Below are 25,128 nucleotides of genomic sequence, written 5' to 3'. Positions count from 1 at the left end.
TGAGCCGGGTTTAAACAGTTGTGAGACAGGTTAGTTTTACCTTACTGATGTTTTGTTGTTCCATTGGTTTATTATGTCACTGGGTTCCAGCTCTTCCAAACCCCACAGTCTCACTACCAACTCCGGAATGTCAACAAATTCTGAAATAAAGGACTCATCATCAACGACCTGCCTGACTTTACAAAAACATCTAAACCACCAGGGTACCCATAGTTTCTTTTCATCGCACCAGAAAAACAAACCCTACTTTTTGGCTCAAACAACCCAACCTTCTTTGCAGACACTCACCATCTCTCGGTTTAATTAATTCAGTGCAACGGGGCTGCCAGTCTGCTGGTAAAATGTCTCCAAACGATCCAAAAAAGCAGTTTTGTGTTCAGTTTTAATCAGCAAAAAAGGACACATGCCACGCAGATGTTCTGAACTTTGCACTGGATTGTTTTGGCAGATGCATGAGACTCTACTTTACACTTTCTAATAGAATAGCCTATTCAGTAGCACTTTTGTACGTAAAAGTTCAGCTCTATAAAACTTATTCTGGCTCTTCCAACAAACAGCAACTGGTGTGTCCACACAACATGCAGCAAATGTTCTATTCTGCATATCTTAGTACTTGGTGGTAAAGATACAGATGTGAAGCAAAACTTTTCAGCTCTGTCATTCCACAGGGGTGGAGCGAACCACACGATTGTGCAGGCATAACAGCCTTACAACTAGTGCTAACGCAAGTTAGAAGTCTAGCTCTTCTGTGCTCCTAAAAAGATGTTAATTTCTAACTCTTAAGATCTATAAAGATTAATCTCTGTTCTTTAGGTGCTTACGTTGACTCAGAATTTTTCCTTCTCATTCACTTAATTTTATGGTTTTTTGGAGTAAATAAAAGTTTGTTAAATGTAACTATGACTGATAATGTACATGTGCTCTTTACCGTGTTTAACTTCTACCAACTCTATTAAGCTCAGGGTCTGTTTTGTTGTGGATAAACGTCTGACTGGCCTTGCAGATTTATATAGTGTCCACGCTAACAAAGTCAACTGAGGTTCCACACGAATGAGTGTGGTTTGTCAGGGCCATCCAAAAAGAACTCAAAATTCCTTGCATTTTTCCCTCATGTACTTCCTGCTTTCCCCTCTGTGGTCTCCAGGTCTGCTGCTGAATCTACCGGATTCTTATCTGTGACAAGTACCGATCTATGACTGATCCCCCCTACCAGGTATGAAATATACACATGAACATTTCAAATGTGCTGTGAATAACCGAGTCATGTTGGGCTTTTCTGGTGAGTCTTTTAGTCACTTTTGACCTTGACCCATCCAGCTATAGCTCATGTTGCTACGGTCACTGGGGTGAACAGATGCAGTGGTTTGAGTTGTTTTTAAGTCTTTGTGTGAACTGTGTCAGAAAAGCCTTGAGGGGACATCCAAAGCTGCACTATAATTAAGTGTTAGATGATACTTCAGGGCTCTCTGCTGTTTGACTGTTCTACTTTTCTTAACATCAACCATCTGCAGAGAAGTCAGTTAGGTAAGAAATTCAACTGACTTAACAAATTGTCCCCAAAAAACCCACCCATCTGAAAAAATCCGGACTAATTACCCCTCAGCCTGCTTGTATGATGGCCACAGTGTCTTTAAGGACCAAGAACGTGGACTTGCTGTATTTTTATTTGATTTCGGTTATTGATATTGACTAGACTCCAATAACATCTAGTAAATTATTATTTTAATTTATAACATTTTGAACAGTTAAAATCGATCAATAACCCTTTTAATTGGCTTAAATATTGGGAAATGCTGCTGTACTCTTTTTCTTAGAAATTTGATGTGATTTTATGTGTACAGATTTTAGCTGGTTTTCCTCAGATGACCCAGTAGTTAAGCCAGTTAGATGGATATTTCAGACATGCACTTTGCAGTACAAGGGACAAATTTGGATTGGATGTACCTTAGGATCCCTTTTTTCAGAAAAGCACGTTAGCCATGAATATATTAAAAAAAGGTGACCATACACTCAATTTTTACAAGAGTGTTCAATGTCCATTTGCCTCAGTCTCAACAATATGGGCTGTTCAATTAGAAAAAAATACTGTCTTTAAACTTGTGGGGTACCTGCAGAATATTATAAATATTTTGATTTTCTCGTGGCTAACATGTTTTCCTGAAAGGGGGGATTCTAAGGTACATCCATACCAAAACTGTAAAGCACGATTATTTTAATAACTCCACCGCAATAATGAATGTATAGTCACTGTCCTTTTTGGGCTTTACCCATAGCAGAAATGGAGCATTTTAGGAAGGTGTATGATCATACTTTTTGGTTAATAAGTTTTTAATGTAAATATGATTTCTATCAGTGTCTCTCAGCACTTTCTGGTTGGCACGTTGCTAGGGCAGTCACTGCTGCAGCTATATTTATGCGGGTGCCTTAGTACACTTTTTAACCCTTTAACTCCAGAGCTGTCACCAGCGACAGCTAAATAAAACATGCTCTTTGGACTTGCACTTCACTATATTGAAATGGTGCATATCAGTGCAAATCTGCTTTTCTCCGCTTAAGAATCTGTTGGAATTACGTCTGTAAACTGTTAAAGAGTTACGGTAACACAGAGAACGTCAATACTGGAGATAAGTCTCCGATGTTAAAGGGTTTATGGTGTGTAATTCATTAAGTGTGTGGATTCTGAGTCATTACCTTTCTTTTTTTTTACCTGGATTGTTTCAGGTGTTCTGTCTTGACCCACAATGATGCCAGTGGATGTGACCAATCGCAACGGCCCCGCCGCCACACCTCCCACCTCACTTAGCCTTCGCTCCTCTCACAATCAGCTTCTCACCAGCGATGTCATCAAACAGGGCTTGGCCACACCACCCAAATGTCGCAAAAAATATGCCCTCACAAGTATCCAGACAGCCATGGGTCTGGGAGAAGCAGCGCCTCCATCATCATCTCCATCCTCCTCTCCGTCGCAGTCTTCAACACCTACAAACTCTAAACTAGCTAAGAATGGAGTTAACCAACTTCGAAAGGCTGGTCAGGACCAGAACAAAAACACAACTGGCTGTGATGTGATGGAACTTGACTATAACTCAGAAACTATGGAAGATGACTTCAATGTCAATACAGTAGAGGAACAGAATAGTTGCATTCTAACAAATAATGACCGAGAGGAGGATGGGTCTGACTTTAATGCTGAACCTTATTTATGTGCCAGCAGTGATGTAGAGTCTGAGCAGAATAAAGATTCAGACTTGGATAGCGACGCTAACACCACTGTGGAGGTAAAACTGAATAACAACACACCGGATCTGGAGCTTAACTTGAATGGGGAGGCAGACGAGAATGATGACATCAGTATTCTGTCGGAGAAGGAACTGATGTCCAAGGTAAGGCTTGAAGAAGACGAGCTGGTGGAAGAGCAGGAAGATGAAGAGAAGAAGCCTTTACTTGTGATTGGAAGCAAATCGCCCGTGAAGAGCCTCAGAGGTTCTTCAGACTTTGAAATCATCTCTGACATTCACTCCAACATCAAGCTCCTTCAATCAAGCAAGAACTCTGTTGTGCCCCCTCCTCCCTCCCCGCGAAGACAAGCCAGTCCAGAAGACACTCCATTGATGTCCTTGGCCTCCTGCCCCTCCTCTTCCTCTTCTTCTCCAGAGACTAAAAAGGACAGAAGGACCGGGGCAAAGACAGACTGTGCTTTGAACCGCATCCAGAATCTGAACCCCAGTGACGAAGAGTTGAGTTGGACGACCCTGTCCCAGGAGAGCAACTCCCCTGAAGAGACTGGTAGGTGCCAACACAAACTCATGCTGTACGTTTCTCCTTTACTCTTTCTTGCCACTGGCATTTGTTACAGAGAGTGGCGTTGCCATCTCTTACGACAGTCTTTTCTGTAATTAAAAATGTTGCTATTCATTCCATCCTGATCTGGGACTGTGCTTTCACAGTGCTCCTGCTGTTTACAACGGCCCTCCAGGCGGCTTTTAACAAGGTGACTCAGTTGGGCTCCGCCAGATTAAAAACACATAAAGGCTGTCGAGCATAGTATTGTTTATCCATTAAACGTTCACTATAACATCTCCGGGAAGTTTTTGTGTTATTTCACAAAAGGTTAGAAAGAACATGTCACAGTTTAGCTGATTTCTTTTGCTGCAGTACGTGAACTTCAATCTTATTCTCATAAATGTTGGACTTTTTTCTGAAACTTTATTGGTAGCGCACATTCTTGGCAGCATTTCTTGCTGTTTTGTCAGGTAGTGTCACGTTGAGTTTTGCTCAAAGTATTTTTTTGTTTGTTTCTCATAAAGTTTCATCGATTGTGGAAAAAAGTTGTTTTTATGTTCTACTTTTTGGGTAATAATAACAAAAAAATCCGTCAGCTGCAGAGCTTGAGTCTTGATTCTTGAATCCCAGTTCTAAAACTTAACTTAAGAGATATACTCTCTTACAACATCACTTCTGCCCCCCCTCAATTCACTCGGATGATCCACAGTTGCTTAGACTGAAGGCTCAAAACAACAGTGTTTCACTAGCACATTATAAAAATATTTCTACATATACATTTGCTGCTGGTGGTAAATTTGTCTCTTATTATGTCTTTTTGTCCAATTATTTTTTTTCTAAACTGTAAAACTTAACTTGAAAATTGTGTTGATGTTGTTTCTGTTAAGTTTCATTATTTTTAAGTTTTCCTAATTTTGTTATCTATGGATGATGAAACAGAACAAGACCTTGGAAGGACTGTAGCTACTGGCTTCTGTTGGCTTTAGGGTTGAATTAAGCGCAAGAGGAAAAAAAATATTCTTTTCAAAATAACTCTAACAATTACTATAAAAAAAGTGTTATTTCCAAATGAACAAAATCAAAATTTTCAAAACAAGTTCATATGACCAATTATTGAGAACAATCACTGCTAGAGAAGCTACACCACACCTTCAAGTCTTCTTTGAGTTAAATTGTGTCTGTCTGTTTTTATGACTGCTGCAGTTTACAGTTGAAATTATTGCTTTTTTTAACGTTTAAGTACATTTTTTTCTGAATTGTTGCCTCTGAATCCTCGTGGTGATCGTTATTGCATGTCTGGTTGCTACCATATCAATGTGGGACTGTGCAGACTGAGCTGGGGTTTCTTTCACAGGCTTGTGTTAGCTTAATTTTGTGGGTTGGAGGGCTTGATGACACTACACTTGCATAGAGAAGCTAATGCAAATACACATCCTAACCGTTTCAGCTGTGCCCAACATCATACTTTAACTCTACTCCGCATCAGGCACACCTGGTGTGAAGCTTCTTCCCAACTGTTACTGAAGTGTGCTTATTGTTTTCTGACCTCTTAGATAGAGGAAACGGATTGCATAGGCATGGGTAAGGAGATGGGGCATTGTAAAATTAAAAATCTATATAAAAATTTGGCAGAAAGTTCAGCAATGGACTATTCTTTACTTATGAGATGCCAAATTACTGTGTTGTGTTGTTTATTCCAGTATTGTTGTAAATTAAACAAAAAAAATCTATAGGAAAGTGTCTATTACAGCTAAGCAAAGCTTGAAGAATAGAGTTCCGGCCATATGATACTTTGTTTTGAATTTAATCCTAAAAAGGTTTTTTTCTTGTCTGAATTAAGGATTAAGGAAAATTGGGATTTACCATAGTTGTTCTGCTTCACACAGATGTCTCTGTTTCTGCTTTGTCAGTGCTCAGTCATGTTAGTTTTTGAAATCTCTGCAGCTCCAAACATAAAATGGGCTTCAATAGAACCTCCAAAAATCTCCGTTAGACTCATTTGAGGAGCATGTTGTGTGGCATTGCACATGTTTAAGCGTTTGCCTTAATGCATGGTTGTTTCGGTACTCGAAAGGGGAAGCGCCATTACAAATCTCCATTGCTCCAGATAGAGAAGGCAGAGACGACTATAACAAACCTGTCTCAGCTGGAGGGAACGCACAGCCTCTCCCCCTTCTTAAATGTCTGTCTCTCTTTTCCCTCTTTGCCTCAGTCTCTATCTCGTGTTGCTGGTACTGTTCTCTCAGGCAGCCTTTCTTCTCGTCTTCCCTGCCCCTCTCCTTTCAGATCACGCTGCCTCCGAATCTGTGCTCTCCCATGTCCCGATGCCCCTCCGGTCTCCGCTCTCTCGTGTGCCTCCTCACCCCTCTTTACCAGCCTCTCCCCCTTCCCTCTCTGTCTGTCTGGGATTCTCTCTGATCACAGCAGCAAGTTTTTGCTGTTTGAGAAGCAGCTAGCTAACTATGATGCTGGGGAAAGACTATATGCTGGCAATTGTGATTGTCAATCACGAGGGTAGGTGCTTTTGTCACGGGGTCGGCTGGAAGCAACACTGTGGGGTTGGTTAGTTTGCGCCGTCCGAGTGTGTCAGTGTGGCTCTTGCAGGAGTATCAGCAAATGTGTTTTGGGGCTTTCTCCGATTGGTGCACAAAGTTAGTTCATGGCTGCATTGGTCTGACACACGTAAAGGATCTGCAGTTTGTGCATGCTAGTGCTGGTGCGCCGTGAGGGAAGCTGTCGGTCCATGTTGGTATCATTTGTCAGGCAGACGTGTGTATCCGTGTGCATGCCTTTTCTTGTTGCTCCACAGACTCACACTTCTCCCCTCCCCCCTGGCTCAACTGTATTCTGCATAGAGATGTGTGCGTGCCGGTTGTCACATGCTAACTGCTCCATAGCTCCCTTGTGGTACATTTTTACGGCGCATTGGCACTTTAACATAACTGCGATCTGCATGCCAGATCCCCACGTTGCATTTCTATACTTGCCTAATTGCTTGCAACTGACACCGCTGATTTTGTATCATGTACCGTAATAACTCAGAGTTCAACTTTGATGTCTGCTTGCCACTTCCTTGGTGTGTACATGCTTTTCGCTTTCATTCTCATTCATGAGTTCCCATCCTTCCTCTTACTCAAAGCAGAGACAGTCATTTTAGGACCGCTGTAGTTTTATTTGCTCTGACCTATTTATTTGTTTATGGAGACTACAACTCCCATACAGTGCAGCTTCACAGCTCGTATGTGCATCTGTGTGTGTCTCCGTTCCTTCTTAGTCTGGACTCGTCTACTCGTTCTGACATGTAGCCTGATTTTATGGCCACAGGTCCATGTTTTATCAGTGTGTGGTCAACAGTTTAGAAACTGCTTGAAATTGTGTACACACACACACACACACGCACACGCACACACACACACCCACACCCCCCCACACACACACACACACACACACACACACACACACACAGAGCACCATTCTAGTCGGTCAGAGCTTATATCATCTTTAGGAGCTGCTGTCCCCATTTCTGCAACTTGGCATCAGTTTACCTTTCATCCTCTGCTACAGCCTTCTCTGCAGGCGTGCATGTGCTCTTCACTTCATGGTTTTGTTTCTTGTGTTTGATGTAGATGAAAAGACTTTGGGTAAATCAGTGACAACAGATTCCAACAAAACACAATCATCTTACGAGTGTTTTATTATTTTCTTAGGAAAACTAGAGCTATGGTGCCTTAAGCAACCTTCACACGGCTCTCTGCAACGTGCGCTTAAGCAGCCACTTACAATGAAAAGTCTTTCAGGAAGGATTTCAGGAACTTTCGCATTCACACATAGATACGACAGGGTCTACGACTTTTCTCGGGCTCTACGTACAAAACGCACAGACATTGAATGCACGTTGAAAGTTAAACCAAGTTAAACTTTGACCAATCTTGGACTCGAATTTGGTAGTGACGTATGGATGGCGGCCCCTTTTAAATTCACGGAAGTGCCAAGCGGTTAAAAATTGATCATGAAGGAGAGATTCATCGTTGCCGTTTGTGCTCGGCTGGAATTCTATTACAGCAAGTCTTTCATATAGTGGAAAAGAGCTGTGAAAGAAGAAGCCTTGAGCAAGATTCTTAAGATTTGCACCATGACAGCATTTCACACCAGGACCGACAGCACGTGGTGGCCACGCGCTAGTAAACAGTAGAAAAGAAAAAGAAGAGGAAGACCCTCAATGCCTATCTAGTGTAAACACCATAGGCTATATGTTCAGGAACTCATGTTTAGCGCGTTCTTGAACCCACGCCACATGCCCAGCATGTCTGTAGTTTTAGAGACAAATGCCTCACGAACATATGAGAGAAAAAAAGAAGCATAAAGTAGTGAAGGGTAAGTTGTAAATTGATCACATATCCACTTAATGAAACTGGTGATATTTTTGCAGAATTTTTGGAGAAGAAAACACGATGGCAGATGTCCAGTATAAATGTTTTTACTTGTGCTTGTAAAAGATGTAATATTTTTCAATTCTGCTCACATTTTAATCATTGGGATTTGACAAAATGTCCAGAGCTGGGCATGTACTTTTTCTTCTAGAAATTTATCTCTTTACACATATTTTGAAATCAGACATATTTTTCATTCTTGTGGGTTTTTTGTTGCATTAATCTCAGCAATTTCTGTCCAGTTCTTTCTGGAAAAAAATGATAAAATTAAGTTAAATATTATCCTGAAACCTCCGACCAAGTTGGACTTTCTGCTTTCAGGATGTCCTCTTACTAGTTGGTTGCTTGTTGCACTTTAGCTTGGACTCATTCCTGTATTTTTGCCCACTTTCACCTTTTTTCTTTCTGTTTTTTAATTGCTCATCAGATATTTGGAGTGAGCAGTCATTCCAGACAGACCCCGACCTCCCTCCGGGATGGAAGAAGATCACAGACATGGCTGGCATCTACTACTGGCACATTCCGACAGGTACCACCCAGTGGGAGCGACCTGCTGCCCGTCCACCTCACCCCGGAGAAACTGAGTTCACAACCTTGGGGGATCATTCAACTTCAGCACCACGTAAACACTCGCTGGGCTCCCTCAGCCCCTCGCCCACTCCTGACCACGAGGTGAGAGCTTAAGAAAGTGCATTTGATCAGATGGTTGAAGTTTAGAAAGATTATTTAAAAAAAAACATTTTTTTATTGATTTCCAAGAACACTACATTTTTGGTTGGTAAAAAAAAATAAATTTTTGTCTTAGTAAAAGTCCTGAATGTTGAGAAAATTCACAAGTTGTTTTAATGAGATCATTAATGCCCCAAATCTCTGTATATTCTTTAGATGTCTTACCATCTGTCACAGACCACAGAAAATATATTGAATTTTTGATGACTCCTTATGTGTTTTTCTACAGTCGTCCCAGGCTGAGATCTTCTTCCGAGCGTCAACCCGCTCAGGCAGCACCACTTCTGACAGCTCTGTGGAGCCCCTCTCAGCTCATGAGCACATCCTCCCCACGTGTGGATTTGTCAACAGCTGCTACTTTGTAAGCTTCAGAAGAATTGTTTTTAAATCTCCTTTTCCACACGTTCTTAAAAAAGTATAACCTGCTTTTATTGTTGTCCTCCTGAAAGAAAAAAACCTTAGTCGTGTAGCATGATGGCTTTAGGACAGAGTGTTAAAGGAGATTGATGGAGATCAGCAATGTGTAGATACAATATTGATCGACTGAGAATGGCCTGATGTTGATGGATTGACGTGTTGGAACCAGATTCCTGATAATTCTTTATGTGGCCACTGACCTTGAGGCCTCTCCTTTTTAAGCTGACAAAGTGACAAACTAGATTATGACCTAATAGAAATGACAACATTTCACATCTCATCGTCGTCTCATTCGATCCTCTGTCTTTTCAGCCTCGCTCCACTTCTCCACAGGGGACGTCCGATCAAGAAAGTCACTCCCAGCATCATGAGGACGAAGATAAGGCAGGGAATTTAAGCATTTCTTTTTCTGTTCACATTCTACTTGAACTCAGTGGAGTTCTGGGCTAAATGGGTCAATTCTTTTTTCCTGTAACACTAGAGATGTTGCCAGCAACACCTAAACAACCCCACGATCTTTGACATAACTCAAGTTAGAAATGGGAATCAGTGGAATCTGATGCAGAGAAAAGCAGCTTTTCTTTATACCGCGATAAATTGATTGTGTGAGCACTTCACTACTGTAAAGAGTTGCACATCAGAACAAGGCTGCTTTTCTTTAATTTAAAATCTGCTGGAATTACGTTCATTAGGTAAACAGTCAAAGAGTTATGATAGGCGAAAGAATGTAAACACTGGAGAGTTAAATGGGTAAAAATATGCATGAGTGCATCTGGTAAAGACTCAAACGTGGCATCAATGTGTTGTAGCTCGCCACATATGAATAAAAATGGTTTCTGTCAAATAAATCTATTGTTCTAAGCACACAAGAAAAAAAACAAGTTTCTAATCAAGCTTATTCTGTTTTTTTTTTTTAAATGTTTTGTTGCTTCGCTCCTCATTGCAAAACCCGAGTGTGAAGTGATCTGGTTAGCTGATAATCCTGTTTTGTCTTTCTCCCCTTGCTCCTTTCCCACCTTCAACCTTTCAATCTCCACCCACCACTGTCTTTTCTTTTTTGTGTTTTTTATTTTTATTTTTTTTAACGCTGTATGTAGAAACAGGTGTGGAGTGAATTTGGCGGCAAAATTGATAGTGAAATGTGGAAGGCAAGTATAAAGCGCTCTGAGTGTGTGGGGAAGTCTTGTCTAACCTCACAGTGTTTGCATTTTTGTAGAGTTCACTGCCCGAGCAGAAGCATGTGTGGCTGATGCTTCAACAAAAGCACAGACATTTATTTTTCAATGACGCTGATATGTGAGAATATGTCCGTGACATGGCTCATTTAACAGGTTGCCTCTTGAAACCATCTTTTCATCCTAATTGCACAGACATCTTTTTGTCTTGATGTAGCATGCCCTGTTATTAGTATTGTACCATAACCATTTTTTAACCAGCCCACACTTGAATGCATGTTTGCGTGCACCGTTCAGCATATTGGCTTTTTAGCATATTTTGTATTTGGGCTTGTAACCTATGGTTTTTCATGCCAGGACAGTCGATGTGTTGGTGTTTATGCATATTTTATTCCAGAGTCTGCCAGAGGAACATAAGCTGCTGTTAGAACAGACATGTTGACTGCACATTTCAAAGGGGTGTATTCTGGGGTTTTAATCTTTCTTTGACACGCCCATGTCACTTGTGTGTCTCAGGATCTTCAGGCTGCTACAGTGAACCCTGATCCAAGCCTAAAGGAGTTTGAAGGGGCCACGCTTCGATATGCATCCCTAAAGCTCAGGTGAAGGTTTGCTCAGAGACACTGCTAACATCAGACTTTCAACTTACCTACCGGTACATGTACTGTAAATGTCTGAAACCTATTTATTTATTTTTTACTTTTAAGCTCCATTTTTCTGTTTCTGCCACTAATTCTCACCCTAAATATTTAGCCTTTTCCTTTGTGTATTTAGTGAGGTCAAACAGGGTCATGTAGACGTTAGTTCCATCATTAATTTGATCTTCATCAGCACACTGAATAATGTGGAGAACAAAGTAAACAGGATATTCTGACAACATTTTATTCTCCTTTGCAATCACAAAAAAGTCTATTAACTATTTTTTAATTTTTTTATTTACATTTAAACTTGCACAGAATATTAGGACAAATGCTTCTTCTCTTTTTTATGCAGTAAAGTGCAGCCTTTTAAGTTGTTGAACAGGTGTTGATCTTTTTGTTGAGTGGTTTCTAGATTTTCCTGACAATGTAGAACGTCTGTACGCCTGTAGAAGTGTAATGTTTCAGAACAAATACAAATTCTACCTATCATATCTTAAAGGAGAACTAAACAGTGCTATCAATCATTTGACGCTATTCACTTATTTTTTACTTAACATAGTTTTGTTATTACTCAAAGAAAAAAGCCACTACAGTTACTCTTTAATACAGCAGATCCACCAATGCCAGCATTGTTGTTTTGTGAGGGGAAAAGCCATTCTTTTGATATTGTAATCAAAGGGAGATTTGTTTTACACATTTCTGTAGGTCCAAATGTTTGCAGGCTATTGGTTGTATTTGTTTCTGTGCACACTATTGGTTTAGTGGCCAGCAATCTGATTCAGAGTCCACAGGATCTTAGCATTATTTAACCTTCGGAAGAATGTTAATTCTTTGACTCTGTTGGGTTTTTTTAGGAGCTGTCCTGCTTTGGAAGAGAACGAGACGACAAACGTGAAGAGTGAATCAGAAGCAAAGGTAATTCTTTACGTAAGGGTTGCTGGCAGACGAAGTGTGCATTATGAAAATGAACGCACTTCGCAGAAGTGCGTTCATTTTCATAATGCACACTTCGAAGGCCATTAACCCGCTTATTCCATGGTCACTTATAAAAGAAATAAATATTCAACCAGTTTTTAGTCCTTTATTGGTATTATTTTCTTTTGGATCGCTTTTGTTCACAAAAAGCGGTCTATTTGTCACATGGAGCGGCGCCCACTCTGACCTCCGATCTCGACTGCAGCGGCAAAGGAAAGCGATATCTATGCTGATTGTCACGATGGGTTAAATAATTTCAGAGAGAAAGTTCACCTCTTAATGCTTGTTTTTGTCCAGATGATGAAGAAAAAGTTTGTTCTAAAGAAGCCAGCGCAGTGAAATAGAACATTTAAGCTAGATGTGACAAGATCTTCTTTTTTAGGTGTGCATTTTTACTGTGGATTATCACTTTTTAATCTACACCCAGCAGCCAATCAGAAATGAGAATTAACCCGGACCATGGCATAAACCCATTTAAATGATGGCATCTGAGGTCAGGGGGAAAATTATACGTACAAAAAAAACTGTTAAAACTTTATGAACCAAATAAAAACTAGCCAACCAATATTGCCCCCTGGTGGTTAAACAGGATAAATGACATCCTTGTTTTTCAAGGGTTACTGCAATTAAATGCTGAACTAAATGAAACATTCCGGCTTTAAGGAGTCCCTCATACTGCAGAGTTATTCTGGTAACTTTCTACAATGGTCGCCCAGCTGATGATTTGTTTCATCATAGCTGATCCAAGCTTGATTATTCAGTGCTAATTTTGCCAAAGTCCTGAATGTCAGAAACTTTCTTAGCTTCTCAGGTGCCTTAAATAGACACAAATGGAGTCAAGCAATCTGGGCTTCTGGACCAGCAGCACATTTGTGTGAAAAATAGTCATCTGCAGATAAAGATTGGAATCTTTAAAGGCTTGTGTACTGTTTGGAATCTGCATGCACAGAATAGCCTGCATTAAGGATGCTTATAGCTGATTGTATTTTATTTGTAACTTCCCACACTACTTCTTTTAATGGTTTTGATTTATGAACTAAATCTGATAAATAAACTGTACTTTTACTGGAGGAAAATGATGTCAAAATGTAATGAATACTTGGCTTTCTCTGCCTCAGGTTTCTTCCTCCTTACTACTTGCCTTCTCAAGTCTAAATTGAAATTAGAAAAGGTTTTCGGTGTAAAAGCCTGGTAATATGTATCTGAATCAGTAAAACGGTCTCGTGTTTTTTTTGTTTTTTTTTACTGTATGTCCGCCAGTGCTTTGCGGTGCGCTCTTTGGGCTGGGTGGAGATGGGCGAGGAGGACCTGGCCCCTGGAAAGAGCAGCGTTGCCGTCAACAACTGTATCCGACAACTGTCGTACTGCAAGAATGACATTAGAGACACTGTTGGCATCTGGGGAGAGGTGAGGAAGAGGAAGGCATGAAGCATGAAGGCATGGCAGCAGATTTATTAAAGTAAAAGACTTTTTAGGCTGAAAACTTGCTTTTAAAAAAAACAAGAGGATTAAAAAATAAAAGACTTTCTACTATCAAACATGTGAAATATGTCAGAGTGAGGAAGAGGAGAGAAAAGAACAGACATGTGTGAAGGTGTCTCTCTGTGTGTGATGTAAAATGACACTTCATGCCCTTCTTCGATGCTTTAATCTCGCTCAGGTTTGATCATTTATTTAAAGGCCTTAGTAAACAGAGAAAGCACACACTTTTATACACATTTTCAACATTGTGTGTTTGATTGCACTGTATTTGCTAATCCTCAGGGGAAGGACATGTACCTGGTTCTGGAGAACAACATGTTGAATCTGGTTGATCCCATGGACCGCAGTGTGCTTCATTCCCAGCCAATTGCAAGTATCCGGGTCTGGGGCGTTGGCCGGGACAATGGCAGGTAAGCTGTGATGGCAACCCCATAGATTTACCCCATGTTACCTCCTTTTACATTCACCTTGGTAATACAGTAGTTTGTAAATTTCCAAAGAGACCTTGTATTAAGTTGCAGTTGCATTTGCTGTAGTTGTTCTCGTTAGTCAGAGCTTTAAATAGGTTTTTGATGAAGAGATGACGAAATCAGAGAAACTGAAGATGAAGATTCAAAGATTATTAGGAATAAACCATCCTTTAAATCCAGAGGACAAGAAATGATTTTGATTTTCCTTCTTTCAGTTTCATCTCTTCCTTTATTGATTGATTTTATTGCAGCTGCCTTTCACTTTAGGTCACAGATACTTCTGATATGCTACGTGTTGATGACCATTAGAGGGCGCTGTGCACAAAAACCAAAAAATATAGCTAAAATCCATTTTCCAGCATGGATATGTGATGTGAAGTTTACAAGCTGTGCGATTCTAACAGGCAAGTAGACCAGCATGTGTTCACTGCCAAGCTGCTGGAGTAAGAGAAGGAAGAGTTTCAAGCTGCTGCAGTAGCTGGTTCCACGTTTCTCATCTATACACTCGAGCTTTAAAAAACAAAACATAAAAGAACCAAGATGATTCTGTCATGTTTCCTGAGAGCTGCAGAGCTGCTACCGTGCACATTTCCATCGCAGGAGAGCCTCACGAGTAAGAATACCTCAGCTGGAGCGAAGGGAGGAGGCTGAGGGATGGTCAGAGGGAGGAGGAGAGGAGAGGGGGCTTTCGGAAGGAGAGAAGGAGAGGGGGAGGACACTGTTCAGTTCTCTGTGATTTGGGGGATCAGACAGGTTAAGAAGAATGCGCGAGCCTGCAGCATCACCAGGGACTGAGAATGTAATTGTCTGAGGACGATCCTGTTCAGAGGATTAACTGTCAAGACCGCAAACAAAGCGCTGTGAGTATCTCTGCAGCCGTCTTGTTTTATCAGAAAGTAGAAGTAGCTGATAGGAGGTCTGAGCACCCTGATGATGTATCACAGCAGTCTGTGTCTCCAAGTCTTTAAGAACTGTCCAGAGGTCTACCTGTTAGAGATCAGCAGTTGGCTGTAGGTGTAGCTTTACTCGTAGCTGGTTTTCTGGATCTGTTTGCCTGAGATAATGTTAAGTGATATGTGTGTTTTTTTTAATGTAGCATCCTCACAGTCAATTACTGCAGAGCAGGGTTCTGTTGGGGTCTGTCTGTGCATATCTCTTCCCATTTTTGCTGTGGTTTGGATTCCCACGTGAATGATGAGGGGATGAAAACCTGGATTTAGCGGGGATTTTCCTGTCCGCTCAGACAGAAGTGGATCTGTCAGTAAACAAGCAGAGTCTCTGATCCTCCTCTCTCCTTATGTGCCTGAAAAGTCATCATCACTTCTGAGGAAACGCATTCCCACTGAAACCTTGGTATCTTGGTGGGGGGTGTGGCATATGAGATTATAGATGAAATGAAAAATCCATCCAACCTGCATCTCCATTTTTATGTTTTTCTATCTGGATGGTGCTCTGTCATCCTCCAAGTGTTTCTATTTACATTTTTAAGCTTTTCAAATGTGTTTTTCTTTGTCCTGGATAATACTTAACAATGCAATGTGATGAAATGTGATGTTTCTATTTGTGCTTTTATTTATTTTAAGGGATAAAATATTGATTAGTAGCTTTCCCTGCCAATGAAAACTACCTATTCCCAACCACAAATCTGTGTATTTGACTAAACTGCAACTGAAAAAAATGTCCCAAAAACTCCCAAAGACACACGATAGATTACAAGTGTTTACTTAAACTGTTTATACAGGTTGTCTCTGGTGTGAGAACAGTTGTTTTTTTTTTGTTCTTTTTTACTAAATGCCCTCTTTTCCTGCCATGCCTTCTTGGATGCAGAGAGAGGTAAACACATTCTTGGTGTCGCTGAACCTCCCACAGCATGTCTGTCATCAGTGGTCTTTGTTCACTTTTCTCCGTTTGTGTGTATTTATTTTCGTGCCTTTGTACACACATGCAGAACTGAGGGTGACCTCATCTGCTGGTTGTTTCTACAGGACTGCAGAACAGAACCACAGAAAATGCCAATGTTTAAGGAGATCTTCCTCCCCCAAGATTCATTATTACAACATGAAAACAAAGGATTTCATTTGTTCAAAGTCGTTATTCATTAAAAAAAATAAAAAAATAACGCTTTCCATCTAAGGCAGCACTGTTTTTTCCTTATTATTGCTTTTGTTTATTCTAAGAGGTTCAAAGGATTCCTTTCTGGGCCCTCTCCTCCCCTCATTCCTCATTCCTTCTGTACAGCAGATTTAAATTATTTTCTGCTCCAGTGGCCTCAGTGGAAAGTTCTGTCCTGCTGTCACTGGAGTCATCTCCATCGCACATCATGCTGTTCTATTGATCTCAGGGGTCCTTCGACAAGACAGTGCATGTGTGTGTTTTTGTGTGTGTGTGTAATGTTCAGCATGCTGATAAAGGGCTGCCAGCTCCACAGCTGGACCTGCCGCTCCTCATATTTCTTTTTTTTTTTCTTTTTTCCATCTTCTCAGGGACTTTGCTTATGTGGCGCGGGATAAAAACACCAGGATCCTGAAATGTCATGTGTTCCGCTGTGACACTCCGGCCAAAGCCATCGCCACCAGCCTGCACGAGATCTGCTCCCGGGTGGGTGTCTTCACACACCAGGCTGCTCTGGAGGCCACAGCCCTTTCTTTTGATGAGGTTTACATTGAATGACGAGCTTTCATAGAGCTGTGCTTCACGCCATATTGATTTATAAAATTCCTTTTGGCCGTCCTCTTTGTTTTTCTTTGAAGAAGTAGCCATGAGGTTATGGGGCCGTTTAAAGGCTCCGTGTGTGTAATTAAGGGCTTTCAACTCACTTACAAAGCTTTTTCTAGCGTTTTATTATTTCATTGTTGCAAAGTTCCCCCCCCCCCCCCCCCCATCTCATTAGTCATGTTTATTGACTCCGCATTTTTTAAAGTTTTTTTAAATTACATTTACTGATGCTTTCTTATTGCATGTTTTCTGAAATAAAGGGAGAAATTGCAAATCATTTTATTTCTTTACCAATTTGCTAATAAATCCAACTATTAATGTGGTTTAATTCAATTGTCATTGATTTGAGTCTCCAAAAAAGCAAAGTTATGCAAGAATTACCAGCATTTTTTTTAAAACTAAAAATACATTTTTACAATGATGTATCTGTGGATCTGAAGTTGTGATGTTTCAAACAATCGATTTGCCTTTTTTTAAATTCTTCTTGGGAAGTGAAAAGTAGTTTGTTAGCCTGCTCAGACGCTTTCTTCTGAAGATTTTCCCAGGAAGTAGCAGGGGTCCTCACCTGCCGCAGTTTTCCCTTTAAGCTTGTTACACATAACAGTTTTCAATCCACTCTTCTTCCCCATCGTCTCAGCTCGCTTTTTTTCATAAGCCTATTTGTCAATAACGCTCTCTTTACGCTCAAAAGTTCCTATTTCTTCTCCTCCTCCTCCAGATAATGACAGAGCGAAAGAATGCCAAAGCCATGGCAGGAGGCTCTCTTCAGGACAGGATGCAGGCAGGACTGGACCTCCCCTTACAGGGTTTGTTTCAATCATTCATCCACTGGTGAATGGAAAATGAACTTCCTCTGTAGATAAAATTACTAATTCTCTGCATAAAGAAAAGCAAGAAAATTGTATTTCAAAAAGATTTGATGTAGACAATCGGCTAGAGAAGATGATTCCTCACAAAATCCACCAATAGAATCTTTCTCTTCATTTGTTTTCTTATGAAGGCAAATATTTAAAATTCAATTGCGATATAAATCTTTCAAAATAAGAGTGTTAATGTAAAAATGATCTTAAGTAGGATTAACAAACGCCTCACAAAATTGACGTCCTGAATATATTTGCATTTGTAGTATTTTGACTGTTTTGGACAACAATGTTTTCCAGCCTCTAAGTTTTTGTTAAATTCTCCTCAGCAGAGTTCCCCACACCAAAGACTGAGCTGGTTCAGAAGTTTCAAGTACTTTACCTAGGAATGATGCCTGTGGCCAGACCAATCGGTTCGTATCCCATGTTCTTGTCTGAAAGCGCGCTGAGAAAACAAAACGAAAAACCATGGACGCTCTTCTTCATTAGAAGTGGAGACAATTTCCTAAAGTGTTCATCAAATCCATGCAGAGTTCCAAAGATCAAAAAGATGGAGGATCGAAGCTCCTTTGTCTTTAACCCCATCTTCACACAATCTTTCATAAAAAAAACACTTTTAAAGGATAGATTGGTGTTTGAGTCTAACACATGTATTCTAAATGAGCAATGCCTACTTTTAAAGTACATTAAATATTTTATAATTATTATTTCAATCAGTTAAAACAGTTTTATGGTCTGGGTTACTATCAAAACTGTAGCTTTCATGTCCAGTGCAGGTGATCCACTCACACCTTTCCTGTTTGTTTTTCATATCCTCTGTTCCAGGGATGGATATATTGAATGGGGCTATCGACAGTCTTATGGGTTCTTCCACTAAAGAAGACTGGACTCCTGTGGCTCTTAATGTGGCAGACGCCACAGTCACCATCAGCAAAGACCAGGTTTTCATGTCTTTGTTCGCCTTGCCTTAACTCTCATCTTTCAGTGCTCAGCAGGAATGCCCCCACCCACCCCAAAAAGTCTTAGATAAATTAAGTGTGCTGACTCGGACAGCTCCACTTTGACAAATCTGAGCACATGGTCATAGTTTTGTCCTGCGATTACCATGGAAGAAATGTATTAGATGCTGGACTGTTGCAGAGCTTCACACAGACTAATGAGGCATTCTGGTGACCGCTACACCACAGCCAGCTTGAGTACAGCAGCATTCCATCAACGCTGCGTGAATGGTGAACATCCTCAACTTCGTTCCAGATGATCCAAGAAGAGTCTTGTGATGCTGTCCTACAAATCAGTTTCCATGGCAACATGAACCTCAAGGAACCACTTTAAGGGTTTGCTGACATGACCAGTATCGTATTGAAATGCCGAGGCAGCAAACGGCAAAACAAGCAGCCAATCTCTGATCAGTGACTCTGTACATGAGTTAGATGTCATTGGTTTTGTAACTGGCTCATTTAAGGCCACCGTGCGCCTCATCCAACTGAAAATGTCCTCACTAAACTTCAACCTTTCCAAATATTTATAAATATGGACATTTAGACAGTGTAACCAAGTAAGGCCGCTCTAAAGATCTGGACTGGTTGCTCACTCAAAAGATCCCATCCACTCTTTTTGCACAATTTAATGTGAATTTAAATGAAATGATAAATAGTTTTAGAAAACTTCAACCTCCATAACAGTTGCTTTGGATTTCTTATGCAAACAGAGGGGGAGAAAGTAAAGGTTTAGAGTTGCTGGTGTGCATTTTTTCCTGTAGCTAAATTAAGACTGTTTAGGTTGAAGAAGTTGGGAGTGAATAGAGACTCAGTTACTTTTGTAACTAGCCTTCTAGTGGTCATCTGGTGGAACTGACCTGCCTTCAACTCGTGTTTGCTTTGAAATGTGTCAATAAATGTGTCGGAATTAAAAAGAGCGGAAAATAGAAGACTGTGGAATCAGAAACTAATGATCAAAAAGAAAATGAATAAAAGTAAAGGGCTTTAAACAGATAACAAAAATAACAAATTAAAGTATGTAGCATATTTGAATTATTATTTTTACTAATCTCACCCCCTTGTTTCTGCTAGGATGAAGAAGAAGTGTTAGTGGAGTGCCGAGTTCGTTTCCTGTCTTTCATGGGCGTGGGTCGTAACATCCACACGTTTGCCTTCATCATGGACGCTGGCGGCCATCGTTTTGACTGTCATGTGTTCTGGTGTGATCCCAATGCCGGCAGTGTCTCTGAGGCGGTGCAGGCGGCGTGCATGGTAAGTCAGAGTAAACCAATCTCATCCTGAACTACCTCACAATTATTAAATATACTGCACAGATGAGAATCCATAAACATAGAAAGGTAAACACTAACACGGCAATTACATATAATGCCTATTCATTTATAACATTTCCAATGTAAGGATTGGTCAACTGTAAGGGTTTTTTTCAGGGACTGAAATATGACTCTTTTTAGAACTTTTTTTTAAATATTTTTTTTTACATTTTAGTAAGCTGCAGTGTTTGAAAACGACATCTGATAACAAATTTTAGGATATTTGGCAGAATTATGCAAACAGTTTTGACATGAATGCAGATAATAAGACACAAAAACTACAATGATGGAAAACGATGTGAAAACTGAATCTTGAGAGTTTTTGAACATCCACCTTAATGAAAAGTGTGATTCTATTTACATTTTTAACATCTTCTTGTGGCATTTTTCTCATAATGGACGACATGTGTGAAGAAAATTAAGCTAAAAATTGCATTTCTAAATGTTTCTTCATTAAAATAGTTGAGAATCGGGAGCAGACACAGAACACTGTTGCTAAAAGCTTGTACGTGTGACGTAGAAGCTACCGTGGCAAAGCCACAAGCTTCCATTCTGATGCATCCACTTGTAGACGAATAGATCCACGAACGTCTTTGTTTTCCTCATCTGAGCTGGAATTTTGGCTCCAAACTATACGGTTGGATAGCTTCAGTATTGCTCAGCATTTTTGTTGCACCACTAATGTTAGATTGATGTTATGAGGGGCTGTACGCTAGGGGGAGAGAATGTAAACAGATAGATGATGGGAAGTAAGGGCAGGCTTACTCTACAGCAAAAGTCCCCGCCCACATCTCTGAGGAGAATTTCTAATATGAGCTACTGACGCTCTGCAGAAACTATGTCCTAGAAAACAACTCAGGTTTTTCAATCTTGTCTAAAAATGATGTCATCATAGCAAAATGAATGCTGGGAACGCTTTTAAAATAGATCAAAAGATGATTAGAGTGGGAAAAGAGAAACCCCATCCGAGTGTTTTTGGTAGATGCAGTCCATGCATGCAGGCTGCAGATGCTGCAGATGCCTCTGCTCCTCTGAGGTATTTACAGCAGTGCTGGACTGCAGGCTATTGATCACCCTTCACAACTTTGGATGTATGCTCACACAAGCACACACACACATTGGCAAACCAAAAGTGATGGACGGTGACATGAATCATCAGTCATTACCATTGATCACAGGCAGCAGCCTGCAACAGTCCAACTTCTTTCTCCGTGTTCCTTTTGCACACACATGCGTGTGCTGTAACTCTTCTGTCTGTGTTTTCTTTTCTCAGCTGCGGTATCAGAAATGTCTGGTGGCTCGCCCGCTGTCCCAGAAGGCTTGCGGCTCCTCGCCTCCCGGTGACTCTGTGTCCCGCCGCGTCTCCACCAGCGTAAAGCGGGGGGTCTTGTCGCTCATCGACACGCTCAAACAGAAGAGACCTGTCACTGAATTGCCACAGTAACCACAGCAAAAAAAAAAAAAAAGAAAGGGACTCTATCTACTTACAGAATCTTAATTACCATGGTAACTCATCGCATCGCTGCTGTAAAGTCCATGTCCATAGAAGACTCAAGCAATGGCGGAAACAACAAAGCATCACCATTTGGGAATGCTACCCCAATTTCCTCCGTTTTTGGGAGAAAATCTAAAAAGTCCTGATTACTCGGCTCTCTCCTGAGCAGCGGGTCAGCTTAGTTTCCTCTGAATAATCAAGGAAATTCGGAATCATCGGCATGGGGAAGAAACGATCAGGAAGGATGCTTAGGAAGGGGAACTTGTACATAGAAGTACTTTCACCTGCCGCTCCCCCCAGAACAGTGAAAACGATGAACACAACTCACTCCTGCCCCAACCGTGGATCTCTCCATGCTTTGAGTGTATTTACCTGTGTGCGCTGCCAGCATGACCTTCCACCGGAGGCCGCAGCGCCTGCACTTCAATCAGCTGTCTCATTAGTCTAGGCGCTTTGTCACAGTCTGGTCCTCCTTCCTCAGTGAACATACTATAAACCTAATGAGAGAAAGGAGTAACCATAGCTACCATGTCTTGTTTTGAAGAGAAACCTTGAATTGAAGGAAGAAGCAAGCTGCTACGACATTAAAACACTCGCCAGTCTACACCTAAAGGCTAATGCATGAACCGTTTTCTATAAATGTGAACCGTTCGGACACACATCACCTCACTGCTGCTGCTTTACGGACTGGAAGGGAAGGCGATAGGAATGCTCAGCCTGACTTTCAGCTGTGGATCATTGGAGACGAGCGGTGACCTGTCACCTGAAGCTTTCTTTCACATCCCCGCCTCTCTGTTTGTTTAAATCTTTTGTTATCCCTTGTTGATAGCCATAATAAAGGCAGAGAGATTGGAGGGAAGGGGGGGGCATTTCCCCTTTGCAGGAGCAAAGTGTTCAAACCCCCTGCTTCAATCACAGAAGATGTCGGCATGCCACTGCTCCTCGTAACCCCCGCTGCAGGAAATTTGACTTTTGCAATCCTCTCAATCCCACCTCAGAACTGTCTTAGTGTCTTAGTAATAAAAGGGGGATTGCCTGGAGGAGATATGAGAGTTGAGGAATGTGTTTTATACTAGTGTGTTGGTTATTTTTTTATATTATTTTATCATGTTTTTTTTTTCTCTTTATCTTACAAGGAGAGGAAATTGTTTTGGCCTCCGCTTGTTTTGGAGAAGAAAAGCAAAGACTTGCATGAACTCCAAAAGACGGGGACTGTCCTGAGCTGCTCCACGTCTCCACTTGAATTTGTTTCCTCTTCATGTTTGTGTTCATTGGTGCCATGAGATCAATTATCACGTAAATTACTTCCACATAAAAACCTTTGTGTGTCACATATCATAGATTAGATGTAATCTGTCTCATCACAGCACTCAAGACTTCAAAGCTGTAGATTGATTATGAACGGGCAAATGTTTGAAACAAGCGAAATATGTTTTTATTTTTTTTCCCAGTAAATCAGCAGATTGTCTACTTTAAAGCTATGGGCCCACCAGACATGCGATGCTTGTTCTAGAACTGGCTAAACGCGGGTTCTTGTTCAAGCAGGGAAGGGCTACTCTTTCTTTTTCTGCTGTCTACTTGAGCATGTCCACCACCTACAGTTGGAAGAGGTTTGCTGTGAAATGCTGAAGCGGTGCAAATCTTGCCAATTCAGGCTTTTTCTATGCAGCCCTACTCTGATATATGAAAGATTGGGTATCATAGAATTCCACCCGAACACAAACTGCAATTATCAAATTGTCCCCCATGATCCATTTGAAAAAGGGTCGTTCATTCATGAACTAAAAAGGACGTCAGCCATACAAAAATACCAAATCCGAGTCCCTGATTGGTAAAAGTTCAACTTGGGTTAACTTTAAAAAGGCATTTTGTACGTAGAGCTTTGGCGGTGTGAACATGGCTTTAGAAATGTTTATGTGAGAGCTTTTCCTGAAGCTCTGACTAGTTTCTTTAACGATTCTAGATTATTCAAAAGAAGAAACCACATTTTCTTTATTGTAGCTATAAAAATCAACTAACTATATTATTAAGACATAAAAAAAGAATCAAATATTTGCTTGTTCAGAAATGTAAAGTGAATTTTGATAAAATGCACATTTATGGGAAAGCTGTTAATTCATCTTGTTTATTGTGGCGTTTCAATTTAAGGGATTTCAAGGGATGTTTTTTTTTTAAAAGCAGGATAAAAATTCTCCCACACAGCACCTTCCTTCCTTTTCACAAAGCTTTTAAAATGAAAAGTCTAAATTCTGAGTGTGCATAATGCCCATTTAATGTAACCTTTAGCGTTCGTTATTATAAGCTATTTTTATCTTTTGAAGGTTTTTTTATTTTCTTCTCATTTTAAAATGCCTTTATTTTGAAATCTTTAAATGGCCAAAGTGTAAAATACTTATATAGATCATTGTAGATATAAAAAAAACAGTAAAAATGCAAGGAAATAAAGAAAACAGTTAAGAGTAAAAAGGGGGAAAAACTTCCAGTTATCCCTTAGATTAATGCTGAATTTAACTGTGCAATTATCTATGCATTCTTTGAGTAAATGAAAGTCATGAGAAAAAGCCTCGCATGCCCTCGAATGGTTGAAAGAGAAACTGTATGTATTGAACAGAAATATTTTTATTTTATTTATTCTATTTTATAAAGGTATGTACGGATTTTATTGGTTGGGGAGAGTTGAAGCCTCTTGACGCCATTCTCTTTGTCCCCTCTATCAAACCCCAACAAGCTTAACTTTGCAGAAAAGGAGGAAGGATTGAGAAGAGGAGGGGAGCAACAGTGGACGCTTAGCTTAAACTGTCACAAACATCAACAAATGAACACCCTCCATTACCATAGATGGATGTGTTTGCTTCCGTTTGCTGCTCACTGATTTGTACACTTTATCAATGTAACCAGTTGTGAGGATAAATGGCATTAAAAAAAAATGTATTACCTGACCTTCTGCGTCTGCTGCCACCAATCATTTCTGTGTCCCCCTACTACTACCTTTAGCGAGTCACTAATGTTTTATTCAATTAAAAATGATACTAAAATTCTTCATAAAGAAAATTTGAATCAAAACAGACTAATTAAAAACTAATCTTAAAGTTCTCGTTGAAAAAAATCAATTAATAAAAAAGGTCAAATGGATGGTCGGTGCCTGCAGGCTCCCACCTGGAGACTAAATAAACAGCAACCTGTCAGATTAGTTTGCATTAATTTTATTTTTTTAATCATGAACACCTTTAACACTCATAGGCCCAGATAATTACACTCTCACCTCTGTGCTTTGCTGTTTACATCCTGCAATTAGTGCTAATGTTTTCACAGAGGCCCTTATATACATTCTGTGCATACTTGGGTCGAACAATTTTACCACATCATTTGTTAGATAGTTTTCCTTTTGTTTTCTACAGATTAATTGCACAGTTAATGAAAATGCCATGTTATTGTCTGGGCATAAAGACAATTAGTCAGCAGGCGTCCTCGGGACAGAGGAGACGTTTTTGCTGCAGAAATGTTGGCGTAAAAAAAAGTAGTTTTTAGACCCTTATTTGATCTCATATTTTATTTTTCTCATGTGTAAAGTTAAATGTATATATACATTCAATATATAATTATGTCACATTTACATAGAAATATAAAACTATGGCACATAAATGAATT

General features: G+C 40.3%; 1 protein-coding gene across 6 annotated transcripts in view; it reads left to right on the top strand.

Moving 5' to 3' along the window:
* Positions 1-24,419, top strand: part of apbb2b (amyloid beta (A4) precursor protein-binding, family B, member 2b) — a 42,248-nt gene extending 17,829 nt beyond the window's left edge. The window contains exons 3-18 of one of the 6 annotated variants that reach the window (XM_078953201.1): positions 1,145-1,213; positions 2,722-3,786; positions 8,641-8,885; positions 9,172-9,303; positions 9,672-9,743; positions 10,463-10,507; positions 11,051-11,136; positions 12,030-12,090; positions 13,411-13,557; positions 13,915-14,042; positions 16,586-16,700; positions 17,536-17,623; positions 18,007-18,090; positions 18,503-18,618; positions 19,747-19,926; positions 21,259-24,419. In XM_078953201.1, the coding sequence (XP_078809327.1) occupies positions 2,742-3,786; positions 8,641-8,885; positions 9,172-9,303; positions 9,672-9,743; positions 10,463-10,507; positions 11,051-11,136; positions 12,030-12,090; positions 13,411-13,557; positions 13,915-14,042; positions 16,586-16,700; positions 17,536-17,623; positions 18,007-18,090; positions 18,503-18,618; positions 19,747-19,926; positions 21,259-21,429 (2,715 nt within the window). In that variant the 5' untranslated portion in view covers positions 1,145-1,213; positions 2,722-2,741 and the 3' untranslated portion in view covers positions 21,430-24,419. Of the gene's footprint in view, positions 1-1,144; positions 1,214-2,721; positions 3,787-6,144; positions 6,298-8,640; positions 8,886-9,171; positions 9,304-9,671; positions 9,744-10,456; positions 10,508-11,050; positions 11,137-12,029; positions 12,091-13,410; positions 13,558-13,914; positions 14,043-16,585; positions 16,701-17,535; positions 17,624-18,006; positions 18,091-18,502; positions 18,619-19,746; positions 19,927-21,258 lie in introns of those variants that run through there. The other 5 variants (XM_011475120.4, XM_011475110.4, XM_078953207.1 and 2 more) reach the window with 5 other exon arrangements.
* The last annotated feature ends 709 nt before the right edge of the window (positions 24,420-25,128 follow it).

The sequence above is a fragment of the Oryzias latipes genome, chromosome 1 (assembly GCF_053564925.1).
Source record: "Oryzias latipes strain Hd-rR chromosome 1, Olatipes_Hd-rR_3.1".
NCBI classification, from domain to species: Eukaryota; Metazoa; Chordata; class Actinopteri; order Beloniformes; family Adrianichthyidae; genus Oryzias; species Oryzias latipes.
The sequence above is the reverse complement of the archived record's forward strand: the minus strand, read 5'-3'. Positions and strand labels throughout refer to the sequence as shown.